General features: G+C 40.9%; 1 protein-coding gene across 1 annotated transcript in view; it reads left to right on the top strand.

Moving 5' to 3' along the window:
- The window catches only part of MALRD1 (MAM and LDL receptor class A domain containing 1), a 224,678-nt gene that overhangs the window by 156,872 nt on the left and 42,550 nt on the right, over positions 1-25,256 (top strand). Inside the window, exons 34-36 of the mRNA XM_053409891.1 lie at positions 9,878-10,153; positions 19,896-20,021; positions 21,807-21,870. Coding sequence (XP_053265866.1) covers positions 9,878-10,153; positions 19,896-20,021; positions 21,807-21,870 — 466 coding nt within the window. The remainder of the gene's footprint in view (positions 1-9,877; positions 10,154-19,895; positions 20,022-21,806; positions 21,871-25,256) is intronic.

Raw genomic sequence — 25,256 nt, 5'->3', positions numbered from 1 at the left:
TCACTTCCATGGATATGAAACTGAAAATACATGTTTCCAGCCAAAGTTGGGAACTGTTAAAGTGCAATGATTTCAAGGGGAGTTATTTAAGCATAGACTTTTTAAACTCAACCCAGTCAGGGACTTTATGCCTCAGAAGGGTTGTTAATGAATCAGGTATATATAGTTTAGATGATGATAGGTCAAATCTGACAGCCTTATAAATCCAAGGTTTACTGTGTGCATAACCTTTGCTCAAACTACTTCAAAAATTGCACGATTTTGTCCTTGTTAGTCTGGCAGCAAAAACCAACTGATGCTGGTTTGGTTGACATTCACTCTAGTTGACATCAGTGGTATGGCGCCACAGTGAGAGATCAGTAAATCACCAACACGATGGTGTATTATGTTAGAAGACCTTTGAATTATGGATATGGCATTGCAGCTGTTTCTTGGTTTGGATCACTGCTCACAACTTCCAATGTGAAAACACCAGCATCATCAGAATACAAGTCTGAGACACTCTGCCTGTGCTAGTAATAGCAAACGTAAATATTTGTTTTGTAATGGTTTCGGCTACACAAATAAATAATATTTGTAAATAATATTTGTAAATGTAAATATAAAGGTGACATTATATTTAAATAATGAAAATAATAATAATATAGACCGCCAGTGTCTGTAGATCCTTTGTGCTATGACCTTGACTCTGATATTTACTTGTTAATGTTATTGCTGTAACTAACTAAGCTGCCCTACTGTGTTGAACTGGATAAAAATGCCCAGTGAAGATTACTTTTTGGAGGTGAGTGAATTTAAATACTTTTAGGTTAAGGTTACCAGGTTTTTTCCAATGGATCTGGTCACACTTTTCAACTTCAACTGATTTTGTTAGGAGGCTGATTCGTAAATCTGGGGACTGTCCCTGGGAAATGGGGACGTCTGGTAACCTTATTTTAGGTCTTGCCTAAAATACAAGATGTTTGTTCCTTCTCTTCTCTTCTCTTCTCTTCTCTTCTCTTCTCTTCTCTTCCTTTTTTCTTTTTTTCTGAATAAAAGAGCCTAGCACCTCTTCAAGCAGCTTGACTGTTCAGCTGCATTCCTAGGAGAGAATGCCCCGGGAAAGATATGATGTGTCGCTCCCAGTGGCTCAGTTTTTTGAGGAAAATAATAGGTGCCTTCACTGACCACCCCTTAGACATTTGTAATCTTCTCTCCCCACCCACCCACAGTGCCTCCAAATATCCCTCTTCTGTTTTCACATGGGACAAAAGGTCCCACAAAAGTGAAGTGAGGTAGAGATTCTTGGCCCAACTTTAGTTTGAACTGTGATCTCATGAAAACGTACAGATAGGAAACAGGCATAGAGCATTCCCAGTTAATCAAGGCTTATTATGGAATTACATTCATTTTTAAAAAAAATAGGCAGGAAGACTCTATTCTGCTCAATTAGAGGAACGGACTGTCTCTCTTTGATGAAAAGCAGCAGCTCCTTAACTTTTTGCCGTTTAGGTAAAGCATACTTTCTTTTCCCCTTTCCCCATATTTTTCTTCATATATTTGTATAAAAGCTTTGCGTTTTAAAAATGGATTTGTGTGTGTGTTTTGCACACAGCACTTAGCTTTGTTCCACATTTTTTTCAACTCAAGATAAAGGAATAATATGAGAACTTGCTGTCACACTTTTCTTGTAATGTTCTCTTCCCTTAAAGGATTGCTTTGTTCCTGCAGACTTTTTGTCTTTCTTTCTGCATTATTACTTCTCCAGCCTCACTTTAATTACTTTAGGTTTCCCAGGGCAACATGTTCTAAATGGAAGCAATCACAATTTAGCTGGTTGGTAGCTCTAAGCAATAAAGCATTATCAACTTCTTAAGTTCACCAGAGGTTTTATTTTTTTTCTTAAACAGCAAGACCTCATTAGACTGGGGGATTTTGCTAGAATGCTGCCCCCCACCCATTTTTTCAAATGTTCGTGAGAAAGTATGATCTTGTGTCCTTCCAGTAAAATGCCAATACTTCATTCATTGTAAAACTGGGTGTTGTCATCTGCTGACGCTTCTGAATATTGTTCTCTTCAACATGAGTTTTGCCGTTACTGACCTACTGAGGTGCTGTATATTTGAAATTGTGGTGCTGAGTCATGTTCAGCCTTAATGTATTTAGTTACTGTTCATAATAGGGAGCATTTAATAGTGTGGTTTCTAGTGTTTTCTTACGTTGTACTTTCTGGAATCTTGGAGCGCTCAGCTGCCTGTTATGTATTTGGAGGGTAGAGACACTGTTCAAAGTGTGCTTTTTGAACCTCTTGAGCCCCTGTAGTTTGCTGTAGTGGCTCATAGGTGGGGTTTATATCAGACATATTAGGTAGCAATAGAGGTCAATTGTATTTGAAAGGCTTGCTTGATCTTGATCTTTCCTACTACCCCAGCACAACAAAGCTAACAATAACAGGAAGAAGTAGAACAACAACGGATTGCAGTGTTCAATTCACATACCTGGGAATAGTCCTCTGGGCTTCTGTTTCCTTTGATGGTTGGAGACAAAACATGACTGCACAATAGTAAGAGCTCAGACTGCAGTTCTTATTCCAGTCCTTGACTGCCTAGCTTCTGTCCTAGTCCCTGGAGCTACTGCAATGCTGAATTGCAATATGTAACATCGGGGGGGGGGGGAATAAAATCCTCTGGTCAAATCATACAAACCTAATGCAATCAATAGTGAAATAAAATAAAACTTGATTTTGGAGATGATTTGGAAAATGAAAACTGGGCTAGAACTATATCTGTGTAAATTTAGCCATGGCCAGCTTTGGGTGTTCTAGACAAAGTGCTCTCCAGCAGGCCTGTTCCTCCACTGACTAGATAAAAGAATAAAATCGGGGGGTGGGGGGTGGGAATCACAGCCATACTTTAAAATGTACTTTTAGTATTTTAACTACGTAAGTACTAAACAGATTAAAACCACCTCAACTTTGTATGCATCCGGGTAGATGCTTAGAACCAATAAGATTTTTCTCAGGAGCTGAAAAGAGGAGAATGAAGGCACCTGTTTGATCTCAATAGGCAGGGAATTCCAAAATGTAAGCAATGTCATGCTAAGCAATCAAGTTCTTACAAATACGGAACAGGTATTATATGGCACCTGTAGCAGTGCCAGTTCAAAGTGGCCAATCAAAGTGGTCTAGTGGGCATATATGCCACTCTAGGCCACTGTAGGAATTTAAAATGACATTTAGGCTTGCACCATTGCCTAAATTGAAGTGTTTTTTGTTTTACTTTTAAAGGAGAGCCCAAGGCAAGCATCATCAGGGAGCCCTGCCAGGGTGTTGGGATCCTGGCAGCTGGCCCAAGATGTCAGATTCTGACTCTGGCCCTGGAATTGAGTTCATGTTCTTCTTGCACTGCAACAGAATGAAAGCAAGAGGGAAATTCAGAGGGACTTGAATGTGAGTTGGAATTCTGCTTTCACAAGTCTGCTTTTCACAATCAGACTATCAAAACTGGGTAGCCAGTTTACTTGCTTTCCTTTTTTTGACGGCTCCATTCCCTGATCTCTTCTTTAAGTCTACAAAATGATGGAAAGATTGTATTGGCCGCTCCTGTTAGTAACAGCTTCTATGTCTAGATTCAGGTATGGACACCTGGAGCCCCATTCTACCTCAAATGCTCTCAAGCACTGTTAGAGATTGTTTGCTGAGGTGTGGTGCAATTTGTTACAACAGCAGCTTTGTTTCATAAATGCAATCTAGAGGGGGAATTCAGAAACATGAGCAAGAAGAACACTTTGAATTTGTCTGTGAGTCAGGAAGCCTATGCTGTCCCATCAAACTCTAATGTTTCCCGAGCAGATGGCCTCTGGGGTAGATTAGAACTAGATTACCTATTCCTTTATAGACCAAAAGCAAGACCTTGGGCACTCGCTCCCTGAATTATAGGCATCAGTAGTCTGTTTAATGCTTTGGTGAACACTCATGATAATTCACAACCCTGTCAGGAAGCCCATAAACATTGAAAGTTTGACTTTGTGAACATTGCAATGATCAGTCAAGTATGATACTTGTCCTTGTAGAGATCAGTTCTTTCCTGCAAATGAAGGTACACATGGAATGCTAACACTTTGTTGCTTTGGGGTTTCAATACAGCTGGGAGTCTTCTTATGCTGGGAGCCTTAACTGGTATAATTTTGATTTATTCAGCATTGCAGAAGAGCACTGTTCTTTTTGTATCTGTTTAGTTTGAGTATCTACAGTCTAAACAGGGATAGAAATTCAGGGTCTAGTGAATAATTGAAAATTCACTATTTATTTCACAGGGTTTTGCTGTTAATTGCAGTTCTGGATCTGCAGATTTCTCTTGATCAGAAAAAGCTCTTAAGAATAAATAGTGTGTCTAAATTCCCTTTTATGGGATGAAATCCTAAGCACACATATGGATGTAAATCCTATTGAACAGATTAGCTTGCAGTCAATAAGAAAATATCTCCCTGTTTGATTCCTCCAAATGTTTTTTTAAAAAAACTGGATTTGCTTTTGCTTTGTTAGTCATTGCTTATCCATTTGTACTTCTGCATTGTCACACACACTCTAGTTTTTTTAATTGTGCTCAAGTAGTGCTAAATGCTGCCTCAAAAGTGCCTTCCCTATTTGTTCAAGAGGATGAGAGGGCAATCGTAAGCACAAGAAGGTGGCATGAATTAAGCCATTGTAAATTAAGTGGGGGCAAAATATGCCAGATCCACACTCTGTTCAGAAGTAGGGCTGCTGCTGGTTGAGCAGGTATATTGAGAGCCAGTGTGGTGTAGTGGTTAAGAGCGGTAGTCTTGTAATCTGGGGAACCGGGTTCGCGTCTCCGCTTCTCCACATGCAGCTGCTGGGTGACCTTGGGCTAGTCACACTTCTTTGAAGTCTCTCAGCCCCACTCACCTCACAGAGTGTTTGTTGTGGGGGAGGAAGGGAAAGGAGAATGTTAGCCGCTTTGAGACTCCTTAAAGGGAGTGAAAGGTGGGATATCAAATCCAAACTCTTCCTTTTCTTCTAAGCCTGTGAGAGGGAAAGCAAACTTTTAAATAGTGTTTGAGTTACACCACTCTTTTTGTCTGGTTCCCAGGTCACTGATCTTGCTGAATGGGTTTGGATGTACTGTAGCCTAAGTCCCCTTCCCTCCTGCCACACCCACACCACACTGCTTTCCCAGGGCTTGCACTGGTTTAAGATCCACATGGGTCCTGGCTGAGCTGACTTGGAGGAGATACACCAGTGTTTTTCTGGCTGAGAACTTAAGTTAGTGTAGCCCTGTTGAGCTGGAAACCTCCCGGCTCAGCTAATGATGTACCAGGTCTTCACTCACGCCAGCAGATTTGGCATTAGGACTGCACCCTGGGTCTAGTAATTATTATATTGACTTAATGTACATCTTACTCTTCCACCTTTTCTGATATTTGTGGGAAATAATTCAAATCCTGACCAAGGAAATTTGTCCGTATGCTGATACCAAACTTTTTCAACACTTGAAAGTACTTTATCAATGTTTATTATTTAATATTGAAATCAAATGTCTTTAGGGCAGCTAGAAGAAAAGGGCATCTGAAAACAAACCACTTATTCAATCCTAAGGCTGCAATCCTAAACCCGGTGGGACTTACTACTACATAATCATGCACAGGATTTTCATAATTTAAGAGGGGATTAAAATTTTTTGCATCATGCCTAGAAACCATCACTACTGCTAGAAGACAGTATTGAGGAGCCACTGGGAAGTACTCTCTGCAGACAGAGATGTCTTGTTTAGCCATCAGTCAGTCAGCTGTTCTTAACCTGAAAGGTTGTATCTAACAGGATGTAATTTCCAAGTGTTGCTAAGGCCCCAAGAGTCAGATCAGAGTTCAGTAGAGTGCCAGCCTAGTTCATGACTTCATTGCTTTGGCTACTAGTGAGGGCACAAATCATCTGGAGGACCTGCCAACTGCCTACCAAGGAGTTAGGCTTACTGTGATCAGCAATTGCTGGCAGTTCTAACTGCCCAAGTGAAATGATGCATTTAGTACTGTAACTTCCAAACCATCCATAATTCTTTGCTAAGCGAGAGGAAAACAATAACACACAAAATAGCTTTCCGTACTCCCCCACCCCCCGTAACATATAAGCACAATATTGTATCCCACTAGTAGTAGCAACAAACTACTATAATGGTACAAAGCTGTATGAAAATATTCTAGTTTCTAATGTGTTAGGAGCCTGTGCTCTTCTTTGGGGATCACAGAAACCATTGACGTATATTAGCATTGGACACAACCGCAAGATTTGTGTTGTATCTGTAGCTTTAAACACTTTAAGATCCAGATCTGTTTGTGTGTTATTTTGTGGTCTCATCACTTCATTTTGTGGTTTGGGTTCCAGGCTACTCTGTATAATCTAAAACTCTGTGGCCCCCATTCACCATATTGGGGAATCTAAAAACAGCTATAATGTTTTCCTTGACCAAAATGGATGGAATAGTTGGGCGGGGTATAAATAAAAAATATATTATTTATTACATGGAAGCTCATTAAGACTGTATTAGACCTGCCAAATTGCAGATAAATAGGTCCAGAAGCTTTTAGTGGGAGAAATGATTCATTTCCCTCCATAATCCTTCAAGAGTAGGGGAAAGCACAGGGGATGGATGGGAGTCTTGTTCTTTCTCACCTTAAAATAATTAAGAAGTGGCCAAGTGATGTGTATTCTTGCTTGTACATGTTTTAAAAGTTTGAACCATCACACCAGCTTTCCCATTCCACCTGTTTTTTGTGCAATCCAGAAGGCTTCCTGTAATGTATTTTTTGTGATTTAATTGTTTTATCTTTTTGTAAACCGCTTTGAGTTTTTTGTTTTTTGTTTATATCAAGCAGTGCATAAATTTTATGAAATTAAATGAATAAATGTTGGCTCATCTGGTTTGCCATACTAGGAATTTTCTGAGTCAGCTCTCAAGCATTGTAGTTTCAGTTCTGCGTTACAAGGTGCAACCTCCTGGTTCCCCCTCCATAAACCGTTTGTGTTAGAATTATTTCTGTTTATGTATCCTCTGTGTGGCCTTCTCTTCGTGATGCTTTTCATCTCTAGTACATCTTACAACATGAGACTGTCTGGAATGCTGCCTGTAGAGTTCTGATTAGCAATTTGTTTATTTATTGTTAAAGTAGAGCAATGTTTGTTTGTTTTTTTAAAAAGCAACCTAAAATGTAGCTTTTGGGGTTGTTGTTCCTTTAAAAATCCCCCACTGCTGTGCTTTAACAACAACAACAAAAAAAACAAAGCCCACAGAAAAGCTAGAGAAAGATAAAAATATATAGTAAAACACAGAACTATACAATATGAAAAAAGTCCAGAAACAAAGCAACAGAACGACACAAGGTTTTGTGAGCACCCTGACATTGCCCTTCAGGAAGGCAGCAAAAAATCCCAGTTCACCTCATTAGTTGGCCCACGCAGAGCCAATGCACACCCCTAACATATGTTTTCTTGACAAAAGCCTTAAGAGCAGCATTTTTCTCTTAAATTCATTAGAAATTCACATTGTTTCGGTAAATATGGGTACAGTCATCAGACTTCATTGGTTCTTACCAAAGCAGAAATTGGTGGTTTTTAAATATAATTTTGCTTTGTTGGTATATACACGGTGCACACAGGAGAAAGTTAACTATGCCAAAGTCCCACTGAAATTAATGGGATTTTGGAACTTCCTGTGCTTAGTTCACAGTGCATCATCAGCACGCTAAACTTTCCCTGGATTGTGTCCTCTCTGTTTTGGTTACAATGGTCACTCCTCTATGGAACTATTGTGTCACAGAATGTCACGGAAAATGAGCCCTTGGGTTTTAGATTTTATGTGGTATAAATGCTTAGAGTGTCAGATAGGGCCCAGGGAAACCAAGGTTCAAATCCTCATCAGCCGTGAAACTCTCTGAGCGATCTTGGGCCCGTCATTCTCTCTCAGCTTGGCCAGCATCACGAGTTAGTTGTGAGGATAAAAGGGGATGGGCAAGAACTCTGCACATTGAGCTGAGGTGCTTGAGTAAAGGGTATGAAAATATAATAAATAGTATTGTAGCTCTTTTAATGGGTGTGCTGGTTCCGGGGGGTTACCATGCAGCATGGTCAGAGTCCAGTCTGAGGTCAAGGGTGTGGTATGGAGGCTGTGCGTCAAGGCTGAAGCGGGGTCCAAGGCAAGGAGTTGGGTGAGGTCAAGAACTCTGGCAGAAGAGCAGGACAGGGTCCAGGCAGGAACAGGTTTCCAACGACGTTGCTCCCGCAACCTGGGACTGGGCTGGCTGGCTTTTATTTGCCCCGAGGCATAGGGCGGCCCCGGTCCACAGGTGACTTGCCTCTCCTGGCCTGGAGGCAAGCACTCCTCCTGCAAGAACTTAGTTCCCTCTGCCTCTCTGCCCTGAGCCTCTGTAGGCTGGAGAGGCTGGAGGATTACTGGACCCAGAGGCAACCTGGCGGGACTGAGAGTGGAGCACCTGCAGGCAATGGGTCCTCGATCACCTCTGGAGCCAGAGCAGACTCAGCTGGTGTCTGCTCCTGAGGATCTGGCACAGGTGAGAACCCTTTAGGTTCAAGTCCCAGCCTCAGCTCACCTGGTTCTGGAGGTGGGGACTCCTGTGCAGGCTGGGATTCCTCAGGTTCATCCGATTCCCAGGCCATCACAATGGGGCACCATCACTCACACAAGAAGTTGCATCATTGTCCACTTTGAATGGCAAATTGGCAGTAGCATGCTATACTTAATACCATTTTAGGATAGTGCAATTACAAAGAAGGAGTGAATGGGTATGTTTATTACCTGAGATGTTGATACTTAAAAATATCCTGAAGGGGGAGAACCTCATTTATGTCACATAATAAACAGCAATGTGTTATACTTCCAATTTTTTCTAAATTGAAACATTTCATTTAGACTATATATAAATGTTTATTACTGCCTTTCTGCTCCAGGAACCAAAGAATACCATAGCATATATCTGTGTTAGCTGTGTCAACAGTAAGATTTAACTAATTCCAGCCAAAGTTTGGTGCTAGAAGAAATACTGGATCATTAATGTTAATGAAACGTGCAAAGAGTTGAAAAAACCACAAGTCTTTAGTGTCTAGCTTTGGACTGGATTTATGGAGATAAGAATTTGATCAACCATCAGATATTCCTTCACTGAATCTCAGGACCAACACTTTTCATTCTCAACTATATTGGCCTCTCAATCCTAAACACATTTATTTTGATGTACTCCAATTGATTTCTTTCTCAAACCTCCTTCTAAATAAGCTTGCTTGAATCATAGCCTTGGTCCTTATGTATCCTGACCTCTGTTAAATTCTTTTTCCAAAGAGCAAGTTGTCAGAATGGCATAAATACTTAGGCCCTAATTCTGCCAAGGAGTTAAACACTCTCATTATTCAAGGCAAAGAGGATGACTCTTTTTCAGAAGTACAAAAAAGAAAAAAAGAAAAAGAAGGTTTGACTGCCTGTGATTATAAAGGAAATTAAGGTTACAATGCCAAAAAAATACTTACTTGGGAGTATGCCCTATTGAATTCAGTGGGATTTTCTTCTAAATATAAATGCATAGGCTTGTGCAGCAAGTTGCAGCAATCTTACCTTTGACTCAATATCTCCTATGTCAGATGCATTATTCCAGAAAGAAGTGGTTAAAAAGCTGAAACTAATTCAAAGCATGCCTACTCAGTGAGAAATAACTTACTCCCATGTAAGTGTGGAGCCTAAGTTCACTCTGCAGATTTCTGAAAACAGTAGCTGATAGGGTAAGAAGGCTCCCTGAGAAGGTAAGGAGGCTCCCTGGCCCTGTAATTCAAGCAGGTCATCTGATAATTGAAATTCTTTTTCACATCCTTTCCCCCTAGGACCAATTGTACCACAACCTCAAACCTGTGGCAGTGACAGATTCACATGCAGCTACGTAAAGCAGTGTGTGCCTCTTTCTGCAAAGTGCAATGGAGTGGAAGATTGCACTGATGGGACTGATGAAATGGCATGCCCTACTGAGCAACCTACCACAGGCTCCCCGAGACATTGCAAGGAAGCAGAATTCCAGTGTGCTAACAAGTCGTGTATCCCATCACTCCTGAGATGCGATGGTGTGGCCGACTGTAGGTTCAATGAAGATGAAGCCAATTGTCGTAAGTTCATTGTATACAAAAACTACAACCCAAAATCAATGTAAAATATTATGATTCTATGGGTAATGTTTGATTTATTTATTTTTACTTAAGCCCCTGCCCACTGTTGTTGTTTAGTCGTGTCCGACTCTTCGTGACCCCATGGACCAAAGCACGCCAGGCACTCCTGTCTTCCACTGCCTCCCGCAGCTTGATCAAACTCATGTTCATAACTTCAAGAACACTATCCAACCATCCCATCCTCTGTCGTCTCCTTCTCCTTGTGCCCTCCATCTTTCCCAACATCAGGGTCTTTTCCAGGGAGTCTTCTCTTCTCATGAGGTGGCCAAAGTATTGGAGTCTCAGCTTCATGATCTGTCCTTCCAGTGAGCACTCAGGGCTGATTTCCTTAAGAATGGAGAGGTTTGATCTTCTTGCAGTCCATGGGACCCTGCCAACTAGTATAACATAATATTGAATGATATGTCACATGGACGAATAACAAAGATAAGCCCCAGGGGTCTTTAGAAATTCCCAGTGCACCCTACAGCAATCTTATCACATTTGAGGCAAATTATAATTTATAATTTGCCTCAATTATTACTGAATTATTATTGAGTCATCAGGGCTAGGAAACTGGTACTTAAAGGTCTGACTTGGTCATAGTCTCTACTTGAGACAGCAGAATAGGAATGGCTCCAGCTACTACTTATTCCAAACATTTGCAGCATCAATATAATAACAGATCAATCTTGTGCATATAAGGAGTCTACATTTCCCTGCCCTCTGATGTTATTAAGAAGTAGAATTGACTTTTAGGTGATGAAAAATTAAAGGCATGGCTCCATGACACCCTCCCAAGATAATTTTATAAGAGATGAAAAACCAAAATAAGGTATGCACCTCAGTTACTGGCAAGACCTAGTAGAGGCATATGTATGCCCACTGGGAGTTAATTTAATTTAAAATTTTATTTTAATTAAGAGTTAACAGCTAATTTAATTTAAAATACTGTTTATACAGTATATTTGGAATACAGTGGTACCTCGGGTTAAGTACTTAATTCGTTCCGGAGGTCCGTTCTTAACCTGAAACTGTTCTTAACCTGAAGCACCACTTTAGCTAATGGGGCCTCCTGCCGCCGTGCCACCGGAGCACAATTTCAGTCCTCATCCTGAAGCAAAGTTCTTAACCTGAGGTACTATTTCTGGGTTAGCGGAGTCTGTAACCTGAAGTGTATGTAACCTGAAGCGTATGTAACCCGAGGTACCACTGTACTGGCACTGGAGGTAAGCCCATTTGCATGTATGGCAATTTTGTTGGTTCAAAAATGACGAATAAAGAAAAGAAAAGATGTCCTCACTCCAGAGCTCTGTATATATAAAAATGGGCGCATAAATCTCCTTGTATGAGCGGACTTGCTCATTTACTTCAGGGGAAGGCACAGCTATTTTTATGAATCCCTTTGTGCTGCCTCTCATGGAAGCGAATGAGATAGCACTTACAGATAGAACTTATTTCTGCTCATGTTTCTGCAAGAGAGCACAAATAAGAAAATCTCATCATATTAATAGATCTGGGTTACAATTCTAAACTCAGTTTTCTAGGAGTAAGCCTTGTTAAATTCAATGGGACTTAATTGTGTGTAAATTTATATAGAGATTACACTGTTAGGCAGCAATCCTGTGCACATTTACCTGGGAAAAAGTCCTATTAAAAATATAAAAATAGTATGCTGTAATCTACTGAAAAGCAATATACCATGTTCTATTTCTTTTTAGTATTAATGTGCTACACATTTGTATTAAATGTTTGCGACTTTCATGAGGGCTAGCAGACATAAAACATTGCTACATGTGTGTGTTTTACGTTATCTCTCCTGAACTAGCAAGCCATGTGGCTCCTATCATTTAATGCATATTGTTTCCCTTCCTGTTATAAATTTCTGATCTGTACCGCAAGCCACCTAGATCCTTTCCTGAGTTTTGAGCCCCAGTTTTTATTGAGTGAAAATTCTTTTCCCAGACCAGGCACTAGACTGGGGTGGTGTAGTTGAATATGTTCTGTAGAGATAAAACTTAAATCCAGAATGAAAAGGGAGGCAATCAGAAAATCTTTCACTCAGATCTTTGTAAACCCTCATCTCCACTACTACTGCCACCACAAAATTCTTGCCATGTGTGATTTAAAGATTTGTGTAGACAGGAGGATTCCAGCAGTGCTGACAGAAGAGCTTGATAGTAGGGTATATATGTTAATGTTGCATTATAACGATTAATATGGTGGATTTTATTTCCTGCTCTGTCCTCCAGAAGCATGAAATTACTGCTTATGGTTACAAATGTTGTACTTAGCCAGTCCTTCCAACTTCCCAAATTCTTACAAACAGGATATATTCTCACTTATTTATTTTATTTTTTAAAACTGCATGATTTAAAACAGAGAAGGAATAAAAATTGAATTAATGATAGGTTGGTATACATTGCTCATTTGCCCAAGTAGAGTGTGGCTTCACTGCTGACAGCAATGACTGAAAAATGATTTTCCTGTCCTTTATTCTGCCATTAATAGGATCTGGGTTGTATCCCTATAAGCCTTGAAAGACAGACAAAGTGTTAATGAATTTTATTTTATTTTTAAAGGGCTGAGTCTGTTTTCCCCTACCTCCATCCCCTGTGGTGGAAGCAAATATAGTTGCACCCACAAAAACTTCATTAGCATTCAAGATTCAACATAAATGTCATATTAGCATCATGAAACATTAATAGGATGGTGTTAATTGTCCCTCACAAAAGTCAGTTTTAACTATCAGAGAACCTGGACTGCATGCAATATTCATTAACTGCAAAGCAAGAAATGCAACTTAAGTATAAACATTAAAACAGCCAGAGAATTCTAGAGTTACAGTTAAGTCCTTGCCAATATCTTAACTATATGCAGAGAATAAAAGCTGCTCAGACCTCATTCCTGAGCAGTCCCTCGTTCTGAATAGTCACATATGCTGGACTCAAATGCTTAACCCTTACCAACAATTGACATAAAGGAGGATGTTTCTGCACACAGAATAACTGTATCAGGTGATAGATTGCTGAGAAACTTGTAGCAATTTGGATCTGTCTGTGACAAACTTTCCTTGAGTATCCATAAAAGCAACAAAAATAGCCAAAGTCTCCTTCTAGGTTTGAGCATTCCTGTAAATACTTAGGGTAAAACTGTACACAGTTCCCTACAGGATTGTCTTTGTGGTTACTGGGGCCATCTGATTATTTCAGAAACCTACCCTACCCCTATATAAATGTTTGGTGTCCTTAGAAGGTTGTTGGTGCCATCGCTGAGTGCTGCCTAGCTGATGTCAGGGCCTTCTCAGTACTGGTCCCCCACTTACGGAATGCACCTCCTGGTGAGGTGCATCTGCTCCCCTCATTATTTTTTTAATATAATGTTTTTTTTAATTTGTAGTAAAGTAATATCGATCAAGTCCAACAAAACATGTAGAGTGTTACATGTCTATATCAATTGCATGTGAAAAGATAAGTTGAGCGGGGACATAGTAAAATAACTAAATTATTAAGTGCATTGTGAAGGCTATCTGTTACATAATCTCTCCTTAAGCCTGAGTGGCTGGATGTCTTACATTAACATCATTTCTATTTACATAGTTGATATATGGAGACCATAACTTATCAAAATGATCGTGTTTAGTTTGACTTCTTACAACCCTTCTGTGTTGCATTAGTGCTTGGAAAGAGCCAAATCCCAAAATTTCCCTTGCTATCCCTTCAGAGTTTGTTCCCTTTGTTATTAACATTTAGGTGGAATTTTAAAATATTCCTGTACAGTGGTACATCGGGTTACATATGCTTCAAGTTACATATGCTTCAGGTTACAGACTCCACTAACCCAGAAATAGTGCTTCAGGTTAAGAACTTTGCTTCAGGATGAGAACAGAAATCGTGCTCTGGCGGCGCGGCAGCAGCTGGAGGCCCCATTAGCTAAAGTGGTGCTTCAGGTTAAGAACAGTTTCAGGTTAAGTACGGACTTCCGGAACGAATTAAGTACTTAACCTGAGGTACCACTGTATTTGGCTGCTGAAATATATTGCTTGTAATTGTGATACTATTTGGTCTTAATTTTTATAATTAAATGCTGAAATAGTTTTCATTTTTCTGTTGTGTGCATTATGCTTTTCATTCTCACCATACTTCCATTTTACACACATACAAGAATGTTTTGCTTGTTTGGATAATAATAATAATAATAATAATAATAATAATAATAATAATAATAATAATTTATTATTTATACCCCGCCCATCTGGCTGAGTTTCCCCAGCCACTCTGGGCGGCTCCCAATCAGTGTTAAAAACAGTACAGCATTACATATTAAAAACTTCCCTGAACAGGGCTGCCTTAAGATGTCTTCTGAATGTCAGGTAATTATTTATCTCTTTGACATCTGATGGGAGGGCGTTCCACAGGGCGGGCGCCACTACCGAGAAGGCCCTCTGTCTGGTTCCCTGTAGCCTCACTTCTCGCAATGAGGGAACCGCCAGAAGGCCCTCGGCGCTGGATCTCAGTGTCCGGGCTGAACGATGAGGGTGGAGACGCTCCTTCAGGTATACAGGACCGAGGCCGTTTAGGGCTTTAAAGGTCAGCACCAACACTTTGAATCGTGCTCGGAAACGTACTGGGAGCCAATGCAGATCTCTCAGAACCGGTGTTATGTGGTCCCGGCGGCCACTCCCAGTCACCAGTCTAGCTGCTGCATTCTGGATTAATTGCAGTTTCCGGGTCACCTTCAAAGGTAGCCCCACGTAGAGCGCGTTGCAGTAGTCCAAGCGTGAGATAACTAGAGCATGCACCACTCTGGCGAGACAGTTCGCGGGCAGGTAGGGTCTTAGCCTGCGTACCAGGTGGAGCTGGTAGACAGCTGCCCTGGACACAGAGTTAACCTGCGCCTCCATGGACAGCTGTGAGTCCAAAATGACTCCCAGGCTGCGCACCTGGTCCTTCAGGGGCACAGTTACCCCATTCAAGACCAGGGAATCCCCCACACCAACCCGCTCCCTGTCCCCCAAAAACAGTACTTCTGTCTTGTCAGGATTCAACCTCAATCTGTTAGCCGCCATCCATCCTCCAACCGCGTCCAGGCACTCACACAGGACCTTCACCGCCTTCACTGGTTCTGATTTAAAGGAGAGGTAGAGCTGGGTGTCATCTGCATACTGATGAACACCCAGTCCAAACCCCCTGATGATCTCTCCCAGCGGCTTCATATAGATATTAAAAAGCATGGGGGAGAGGACAGAACCCTGAGGCACCCCACAAGTGAGAGCCCAGGGGTCTGAACACTCATCCCCCACCACCACTTTCTGGACACGGCCCAGGAGGAAGGAGCGGAACCACTGTATGACAGTGCCCCCAGCTCCCAGCCCCTCTAGACGGTCCAGAAGGATGTTATGGTCGATGGTGTCAAAGGCCGCTGAGAGATCCAGCAGAACTAGGAAACAGCTCTCACCTTTGTCCCTAGCCCGCCGGAGATCATCAACCAGCGCGACCAAGGCAGTTTCAGTCCCATGGTGAGGCCTGAATCCTGATTGGAAGGGATCCAAATGGTCCGTTTCCTCCAGGCGTGCTTGGAGTTGTTCAGCAACCACCTGCTCAATCACCTTGCCCAAGAATGGCAGATTTGAGACTGGGCGATAGTTGGCCAAATTGGCCGGGTCTAAAGATGTTTTTTAAAGAAGCGGTTTAATGACCGCCTCTTTCAGCGGGTCTGGGAAGGCTCCCTCACAGAGGGAAGCATTCACCACCCCGCAGAGCCCATCGCCCAGCCCTTCCCGGCTTGCTTTTATCAGCCAGGATGGGCAAGGATCAAGGAGACAGGTGGTCGGTTTCACTTGTCCAAGCAGCCTGTCCACATCCTCGGAGGTAACAGATTGGAATTGATCCCATATAACAGGACCAGACAGAACTCTAGCACTCTCCCGCCCTGGCCCTGCTGCCACGGTGGAGTCTACCTCCTTCTGAATCCGAGCGATTTTATCTGCAAAAAACTTTGCAAAAGCATTGCAGGAGATCTTGGGGTCCCTACCAGGCCCCGGTGGTACAGGTGGTTCCGATAGATTGCGAACCACTTGAAAAAGTCTCCTGCTGCTGTTTTCTGCAGATGCAATGGAGGCGGCGAAGAAGGATAGTGTTTAATGATCATGGATGAGGAACTGATTCTTTTAGGAGCATACTTACTTTTAAAGAAGGATAATGTTTAATATGTTAAATGCTATAGTGTTATTCTAAAAATTGTCTCGTGCAGAATCAATATGGATTAGGTGGCATTAAAGATCTTAATCACGACTAAATAAAGGATTCTTTAGGGAGATTGCACAAAGTGAAAAGGGGGAATCATAAATGTAAACAACAATAAAAATACAATAAAAATATTTAAGAACAATTATGAACAACTAAAAACATATTAAAACTGTCACATACTCTCAGTTAATAATTCCATAATTCCCTCTGGAAGTTCACCAATTAAGGCAGTCAAAATCATTGGCAAAAATGTGTCCCACAGTGGGTTTGCACCACTGTTCTTTCTTGCTTCAAAATGATTTTTGAATACTTCTGAAATCGTACCTCAGCACTAATGAATCTGATCAGTTCATATTAACCAAACTAACTGAAAAAAACTAACTAAAAATCAAGTAGTCCTCATAAATTGAGCTAATTGAACTAATCCTACTGAAAGGTGAACTCTCCAAACCAATCAAAGTCAAAATAATTAATTCATTAAATCCTATCGTATGCTGCTAAAATGCTGAGTTCAGTCAAGCTAAGGGATATTTGATTTACCTCTGTGTGGGATCTGTCTGAAACTCTGAGATGTGACATTATGGGGTGATACAAGTTGTGGTCAGATGGTTCAAAGATTATGTAGTCAGAAAGTTCATGTTCAGTAATTATCTGCTGTAAATTCAGATTGCTTGATCTGGCAAATGGGACATACTATCTGCTATTTTTAATAGTTCTTTTCTGCTCTGTGTTCAAAATTTGAATCACATGAAATGCCTTGAGATACCTGTCTCTAATGTGGCTCTCAGTGTCATTTGGTGAATTTACGGTGATTTCACTGTAGTTATTGCTACTGATTCTTGAATTAACACAGTTGCCCTCAACCACCCAGCCGTTCCTTGTGGGTATGAAAGCCCCGAAACACAAGCAGGACTCTCTGCCTATTCATAGTTGGCCAGTACTTGCCTGTAGTAATGTTGTTGGATTCGTATGTAATAATACGATTAAAGAGATTGTATTGTTGCTGAAGTGGGTATACGCCATTGTTATTTGCTGATGCAGCTACTTTCAGAATTTGTTAGTAATGCCCTGGCTTTGAATGGATAAATGATATCAGGCCTTTGTAGCTGTGCATACATTTGTCATTTCCTTGGTTTTAAAAAAATTATTATCCCATTCTTAGACCAGTTCTCCTGAATGTGAAATTAGTCAACCAACAATGCCATTGGGGTGGGAAGAAATCTGTCCATAGTCTCTTAAACAATGATACTGAAAAATAATAATCTCAGACAATACTACAGAACATTTCATTAGTTATAGTAGCTCTAATGACAGAACGCTGTTAGTTTCTGGAAGACTAAGCACAGGCATTCGGGTCACATCCTGTTGATCAGTGATCCCATCATGAATTAGTTGGAGGCTTATGCATTTCCTCCAAGATTATCCCTTTAGAGTTCTTTGACGTTAGATGATCTTAGAGATTATAGTGGAATGCTGTAGCATGGCAGTATACAGCTTTAGAAAAAACAGGATAGATTTGATATTTTTATGCTTGCAAGCACAGTGTGTTGTAATTTTTGCAACACAAAATAGAACATTTTAGAATATTTGGTGATTTATTGGTACTGGGATAAATACTCTCTTGCATGGAGACAATGTGTAATTATTTTCATCTAGCTGCATAGTTTCAATATTAAGTTAAATAAAAGTCATCTCTGGCATATAGCATACACATCTCTGGTCCTGAAATGCAAGTTATATTCTTGTTCCTTTTCAGAACAGTGTGATTAATTTTGTATATTGAAAAAGCAAAGCATACAGTACATACAAAATAAAACAGACTGATCTCTTGCCAGTCACCATCGAGGTTTCAGGACCTACCAAGTACCATAGAACCGCAAACTAGAGACATGAGAGAGAAGGAGAGAGGGAGAGGGAGAGAGCACACCAGTGTGTAGTAGTGGTTAGAGTGTTGGACTAGGGCCTGGGAGACCAGAGTCTGAACCTCTACTTGGCCATGAAGGTCACTGGGTGACTTTGAGCCAGTCACTGCCTCTCAGCCAAACCTACCTCACAGGGTGTACAAATGCATATTTATGAAACTTCAAGCAACAATTTGTATATGTGAAACAACCATCGCATTTTAAATTTAATTTAATTTATTAATTTTGTTAGTCACTTTATCTTGCCCAAGGCAACCCAAAGAGACTTACAGCCAAACATTTTTTAAAAAACAAAAAACCAAGGGGGAAAAGAGATACATTAAAAACATCTCACCCACTTCTAAAAGGCCCAAGCTAGTTAAAGGCCAATGGCCTAGGTATGGAGGAAAGTTTTTGCCTGGCAACTAAAGATATATAATGCTGGCACCAGCCAACCTCCCTGGGGAGAGCATTCCACAAACAGGGAGCCGCCATACAATAGGCAGAGATGTTTCAAACCATGTCATACTTTTCTTTTTTTTTATAAATAAATTTTTATTAATTTTCCAACACATATTAAATAACAATACAAAACAATACAAAAACAAACACACATATAAACATGTATAATTTCTTAACCTTCTTTTCCTTAAACCTTCTTTCAGCGACTTCCCCATACCTCCTTTTTCTGCATCCTTGTTTTAAATTTTTCCAGCAACCTCTAATTTTATTTACTTATGGCACTTCCTTTAAATCCTTTTTCCCATGTCCAATTGTTTATCATGTCATACTTTTCAATGGAGTCAGTTCAGACAGTCCACTGAGTCATCAACTGCTGAGCGGTCAAACTGTGTACATTCATTGTACAGAATGGCCTTAAGGGATAGTATTTGAAGCAAGCCCACTGGAAAGATAAACACTTCTGGAGCATCTGTTGAGAATTCTTGTCAACACACAGTCACATGACACATATTTTGAGAGTGTTGAGCGTATGTCACATGCACTGTCAAATGTATTATTTATCTATTATTATTGTAATAATACACAAACACACCCACACATACTGATAATTTATATACTTTCCATTGTGTGGGGGGGACCCCAAGGTGTTTTATATATAAATAAAATAACACAATATGACCAGCTCAATAAAACAAAATTCAAAAATCAATCACAGTAAACTGGGAATGCTGAGGACCAATATTAAAGACAGGGAAGTGCCTGGCTAAACAGGTACATTTTCAGTTGTCGTCAGAAATATTCCATAGACAGAGCATGCCTGGATCTCCACGGGGAAATTAGAGAACACAATGGAGCATAGGAATGAAATTAAACTCCTGCACACATTCAGAAGCAAGCAGTTTAGAACTTTATAGATTAAAACTAACAATATGGATTTAAAGGGGCTGCCACAAAGATGACTAGAAACCAGAACAAACCCTATAACATTTCTGTAAGGTTAAAGTGAATAACCAGCTATTTGTCTTGCTGCCATGTTGTATCACTAAATAACAAGGCTCTCTAACCATCTTGTTTGTTTCTCCTTTCATTTAGCTATTAAAGATTGCTTCAATGGGTCTTTGTTGTGTCCATCGACTAATAGCTGTATTCCAGTTTCTCGGCGATGTGATGGCATTGTAGATTGCATTGATTTTGCTCCTGATGAGTCTAGCTGTTCAGGTAGTCTGCCAATTTTTTAGTCAAAATTTCATTCACAATAAACAGGATTTTTCTTTAGCCTACAGAAAACCACGCACATGAGTGGTTGATGAAGCGGGCTGCGTTCCCATGCATGGTGGAATCCACCATCTCAGAGTCACTGATGTGGAAAATCATGAAGGGTTCACTGCAATGAAATGTTTTTTGAATTTATCTTGGAGAACGTTTTGTGCATTTTGAGTGTGTGTAACTGTGTTTAGACATATTTGGGAGAGAAAATTCATGCTGTACCAAAACTAAACACATTAAAGGCGGTGAAATTGTCTGAGATTAGAGTTGCCAGGTTGCAACTCATAAACTCCCCTGTACCACAAAGCAGCTGTGGCTTCTCGCTCCCATGTTTTCCAGTGCCTTTCTTTTTTCCATCTCCTTTCTTTGCTGTAGCAAGCTACACAGTAGGTACGGTGGTACCTTGGGTTACAGATGCTTCAGGTTACAGACTCCACTAACCCAGAAATAGTACCTTGGGTTAAGAACTTTGCTTCAGGATGAGAACAGAAATCGTGAGCCAGCGGCAGTGGGAGGCCCCATTAGCTAAAGTGGTACCTCAGGTTAAAAACAGTTTCAGGTTAAGAATGGACCTCCAGAACGAATTAAGTTCTTAACCCGAGGTACCACTATACAAGAAAAACAAGGAAGGAGGAGTGATCAAAGAAAGAGGGATTTTTTTTTAAGCCTGTAGCTTCCTTAATCTACCAGTTCAGTGCTAGAGGCAAAGTATGGGAAAGTCTTTGGTTTGCAAGCTGACAACCCTAATGAGTAATGTTAAATAGGCATAGATATTTGAAACTTAAAATAGAAAACAGGGTCTGCATCAGAGGTCAGCATCACTGGGCACCCGGCAAGGCCTATGCTGCACCTACTTGGCCTTGTTGCTGTTCCTCTTGCCAGTGCCACCTATTCGTCATTTCTCTCTGGTGCAGAAAGAACGCAGCAGCAAACCGTGGTAGTGAGCAAGAGAAACTGCCACTGCTGGCTCGCTCACTTCCCATTTCTTTATGGGCCATTGTGTGTATGGGGTCCAGAGGTAGAAATAAGCACTTCCAGGAAGGGCAAGGGAGTGGTGGGAGTTCCACTGAGGGACTTTTGCTCAAGGACCTCTCAAAACCCAGAGCTAGCACTGATAGGATTTGCCTCAGTAAACCAGTCAAAATCACCTTCTACACTGTATAGTTCTGTGTCTAAAACTGAATAGGCTTTTTATGGTAACATAGAAATATTAAGTGTGATCCAGCCATTTAGTACTGTTGAAGTCAGCTGGACCATGCCCTTTATAAATGAAGAAAGGCATGTGTTTAATTGTCCCATTGAAATAAATGGGGCTTGACTTTGACAATACAGCGCATTTAGGTTTTTTTTTAAAAAAATAATTTTTATTAACTGGCCAATCACATCAAATTAAATCACATCACATAAATTACAAATTACAAAACCAAATTTTTAAATTTTGTTGGGGGAACCCATACTTCAAGATCCAAAGGCATTTAGTACTACTGTATGTATGTATTGAAATATATAAGCTAAGTTGTATAGGCAAAACAGGGTCTGGTTGTGGATTTGGGGTGTGTGTGGTTTTTTTTTAAAGTATAAAATATAAACTTACCTCAAGTAGTTATGGAATATTATCCTTTAGATGGTAAATCTTCTAACTGTATATTGTCTAATGAATATGTCCAATGTTTTGCATATGTCAAGAACTCTTGTCATAGTTAAATCATTTTTGTAACTTATTTTCCAACTCTCCAGATTGTCCAGAGGCATATTGCAAAAATGGAGGAACATGCAGTAAGGAACCTGTTCCCATCTGCCAGTAAGTTTTGCTTCTGTTTTCTTTTTCAGTACATTTATTTCAAGGTCGATGGGATTGGCCAGCCATCCCTCTCCTTGCTGATGAAATTATGTCCAATGTTCCGAGGCTCTGTTTTCCTTCCTTCAGAACAATATTCATGCTGTCATACTGCCTCAGTCCTAGGCAGATATGAAAAGGATGTTATGGTACAGTATGTCTGAGGAAAAAGTAAGAGGCAGGCAGGAGTGGTGCCAAAGGAGGCACAACACTTCTGGGGTCAGTAGTTTCCTTGTCCAGGGCTCAAAAAAAACTCCAGGCCCTAAGGGATTTATTTTACTTCTTTCAGAGAGAATAGATCCAGTGTTCTGCAGCTGTGAAAAAGATGGATTCCATGCTAGGGATCATTAAGAAAGGAACTGAAAATAAAGCTGTCAATATCATAATGCCATTTTACAAATCTATGGTGTGACTGCATGTGGAATACTGTTTGCATTTCCTGTTGCTTCACCTCAAAAAGGATTCTGTAGAGCTGGAAAACGGTCAGAAAGGGCCAGCAAAATAATCAAGGGGATGGAGCAATGCCCTGTACAGAAAGCTTGCAACGTTGGGGGCTTCTTAGTTGAGAGAACAGGCGAGTAGAAGGAGACATATTAGAGGTGTATAAAATTATGCCTGGGTATGGACAAAGGACGCGGTTGGCGCTGTGGGTTAAACCACAGAGCCTAGGACTTCCCGATCAGAAGGTCGGTGGTTCGAATCCCCGCGACGGGATGAGCTCCCGTTTCTCGGTCCCTGCTCCTTCCAACATAGCAGTTCGAAAGCACGTCAAAGTGCAAGTAGATAAATAGGTACCGCTCCGGCGGGAAGGTAAAAACACAATTTTTGTGTGCTGCTCTGGTTCGCCAGAAGTGGCTTAGTGATGCTAGCCACATGATCCGGAAGCTGTACACTGGCTCCCTCAGCCAAGAAAGCGAGATGAGCGCCGCAACCCCAGAGTCGGTCATGACTAGACCTAATGGTCAGGGGTCCCTTTACCTTTACCTATGGACAAAGTAGATAGAAAAAAGCCCCCCCTTTCTTTAGGAGGCAGTATGCCTCTGAATTCCAATTCATAGAATCATAGAATTGTAGTGTTGGAAGGGACCCAGCATGCAGTCCCCCACCCAATTTGAAACCATCCTGGAACCTGCTTATCTTTGCAAATGTGCTTGCAGTTTTATTTCTGCACCGCTGGAAACCATAAGAGGGGGAAATGCTTTTGTGCTCTGGTCCTGCTTTCAGGCTTCCCATAGATGTCTACTTGGTCACCATGAGAACAAGATGCTGGACTAGGAGGGACGTTCAGCCTGATCCAGCAGGAACTTCTTATTTTCGTAGACAAGTAGCAAAAAGCCTGATCCCTTGTCCCAGCCATGTTTTTGGCCTTGGATGAGTCATAGGACAGGGCATTCTTGCCCTGATTTTAACAAGTGGGCAGGCTGTTATGGGAGGAGGTGATCTCTTGGGACCTACTGTTTGCCATTCAAATCAAGAAGCAGAAATGGTCAAGTGCAGGATCATTATACTAGTACTATGTTACATGTCAAAGTGTGGAACTGGTGCAGCAAAATGCTGCACTGGTGCAGAGATTTGACACAAGGCAACAGTCTTGGTACAAGTTCAAATCAGATATGGCAGAGATGAGTGAAATGAAATATCACCATTGCTCTCTTTGCGTCCACATGTTGTTGAACTCCAACTTTCACAAGCCTCAGGGATGATGGGAGTTGTAGTCTGAAGGGCCCACATCCCTGTTCTAAACAGATAGTATACTATAGTACAAAATGTATGTGAGCAAATATTTTCAGTGATCTGTTGTGTAGAAAAAAGTTCTAATTAATATTAATGCCACATGTTTAAATGGTAGGAACTTTTGTTTAGAAAATATTTGAAAAACAAATGGGAAATGGTTTAACTGAAGGATTAAAATGGTACTTTGTCTTCATGTTACTCATCAGAAATTCAAATTGCCTTGATTTAATGAGTCCACCCTGTTTGAGTTTCAAGTTAGGGAATTAAGAGCAGATGGAAGATCTGGAAAGGCAGCCAGTACTTATGTGTGACTTTTTGAGAGTGGTGCATAATTATAAACGTTTTATGAAGGCAACCATGTGAGGATCCATAATACTTTTCCTTTTCTTCTGCTACTTCCAAAATTAGGCCAGCATGAATGCCATTCAAAGTTGAATTTTCTTGGCTTGATTACAAACCTGAATGAGGTTGAAATGTCAATTCACAAGAATACATGAGGAGAAAGCCAGCACAAATATTGATGGGAAATGTGTTTCTAACTTCAGCGCCAGATATTTTGTGCAGAAGCAGATCTATAATTTATTATTTCTTATTGCTTTTTACATTCAGAAACTCTACATGGATGCAAGATGTTTGTTTACTACTTAGGTATTCATCAGTTTCTACGGTTGTTTCTTACCTGAAATCCTAATACCGCACTTAATATTATAACTGTATTTACAGCAAAAAGTGTCTTGTACAGACAGCAACTATTTTGCACAGGGGTTCCATTCCTGGCCCCCAAACACATCTGTGGATCATGCATAAGCTGCTATGCCCCATTATGCTGTGTTACACCCCTGCCACCATTCTGCCATGTTCCGCCCTCATTCCTCCCTTTTCCAGGTCCAAAAGGACACGTGTGTCAGCGGTTGCACATCAGTTGGACACTCCTAAAATGGTTGCCGCCTGTGTAGGTACCACTGTGGCAGGAAGGTAAATGGCGTTTCCATGTGCTCTGGCTTCCGTCACAGTGTTCCGTTGCACCAGAAGCAGTTTCGTCATGCTGGTCACATGTCCCAGAAAGCTGTCTGTGGACAAATGCTTGCTCCCTTGACCTGAAATCAAGATGAGTGCTGCAACCCCATAGTCGCCTTTGACTGGACTTAACTGTCCAGGGGTCCTTTACCTATATATAAGTCAATTATAAGGAAAAATTTAAACTGTTCATACTCAATATTTTCCTTTAATCTTGTTTTAATAAATAATTTCCCTGTATTTTAAAATCTTTTTAAAGAATGTTTCCCTACAGCTTTTAAGTTATTGGAAAAAATCAGTTGAGCATTTGTTTAAATTAAATTACCTTTGTTTTTGCTGATGCAGAGTGATTTCCCACTGATACTCCATGGGCCATTGGGCCATGCTGGGGAGCATGTTGCCTCACCACTCCTGGAAATGGGATGGGGGTACTCAAGGGACATAAGGGCCTCAGTCTAACCTACTTCACAGGGTTCTTGTGGGTGGGGAAACAAAATTTCCTTTTACACTTTGAGGCCTTTGGAGTTTGGAGGATAGAAGTGGGATGGATGGACTGAGAAAAATAGATACTTTCACAAACAACCCTGCACAGACAAATA

This window comes from Podarcis raffonei, chromosome 12, assembly GCF_027172205.1.
Source record: "Podarcis raffonei isolate rPodRaf1 chromosome 12, rPodRaf1.pri, whole genome shotgun sequence".
NCBI classification, from domain to species: domain Eukaryota; kingdom Metazoa; phylum Chordata; class Lepidosauria; order Squamata; family Lacertidae; genus Podarcis; species Podarcis raffonei.
Note: the sequence above shows the minus strand (reverse complement) of the source record. Positions and strands in the feature narration are given on the sequence as shown.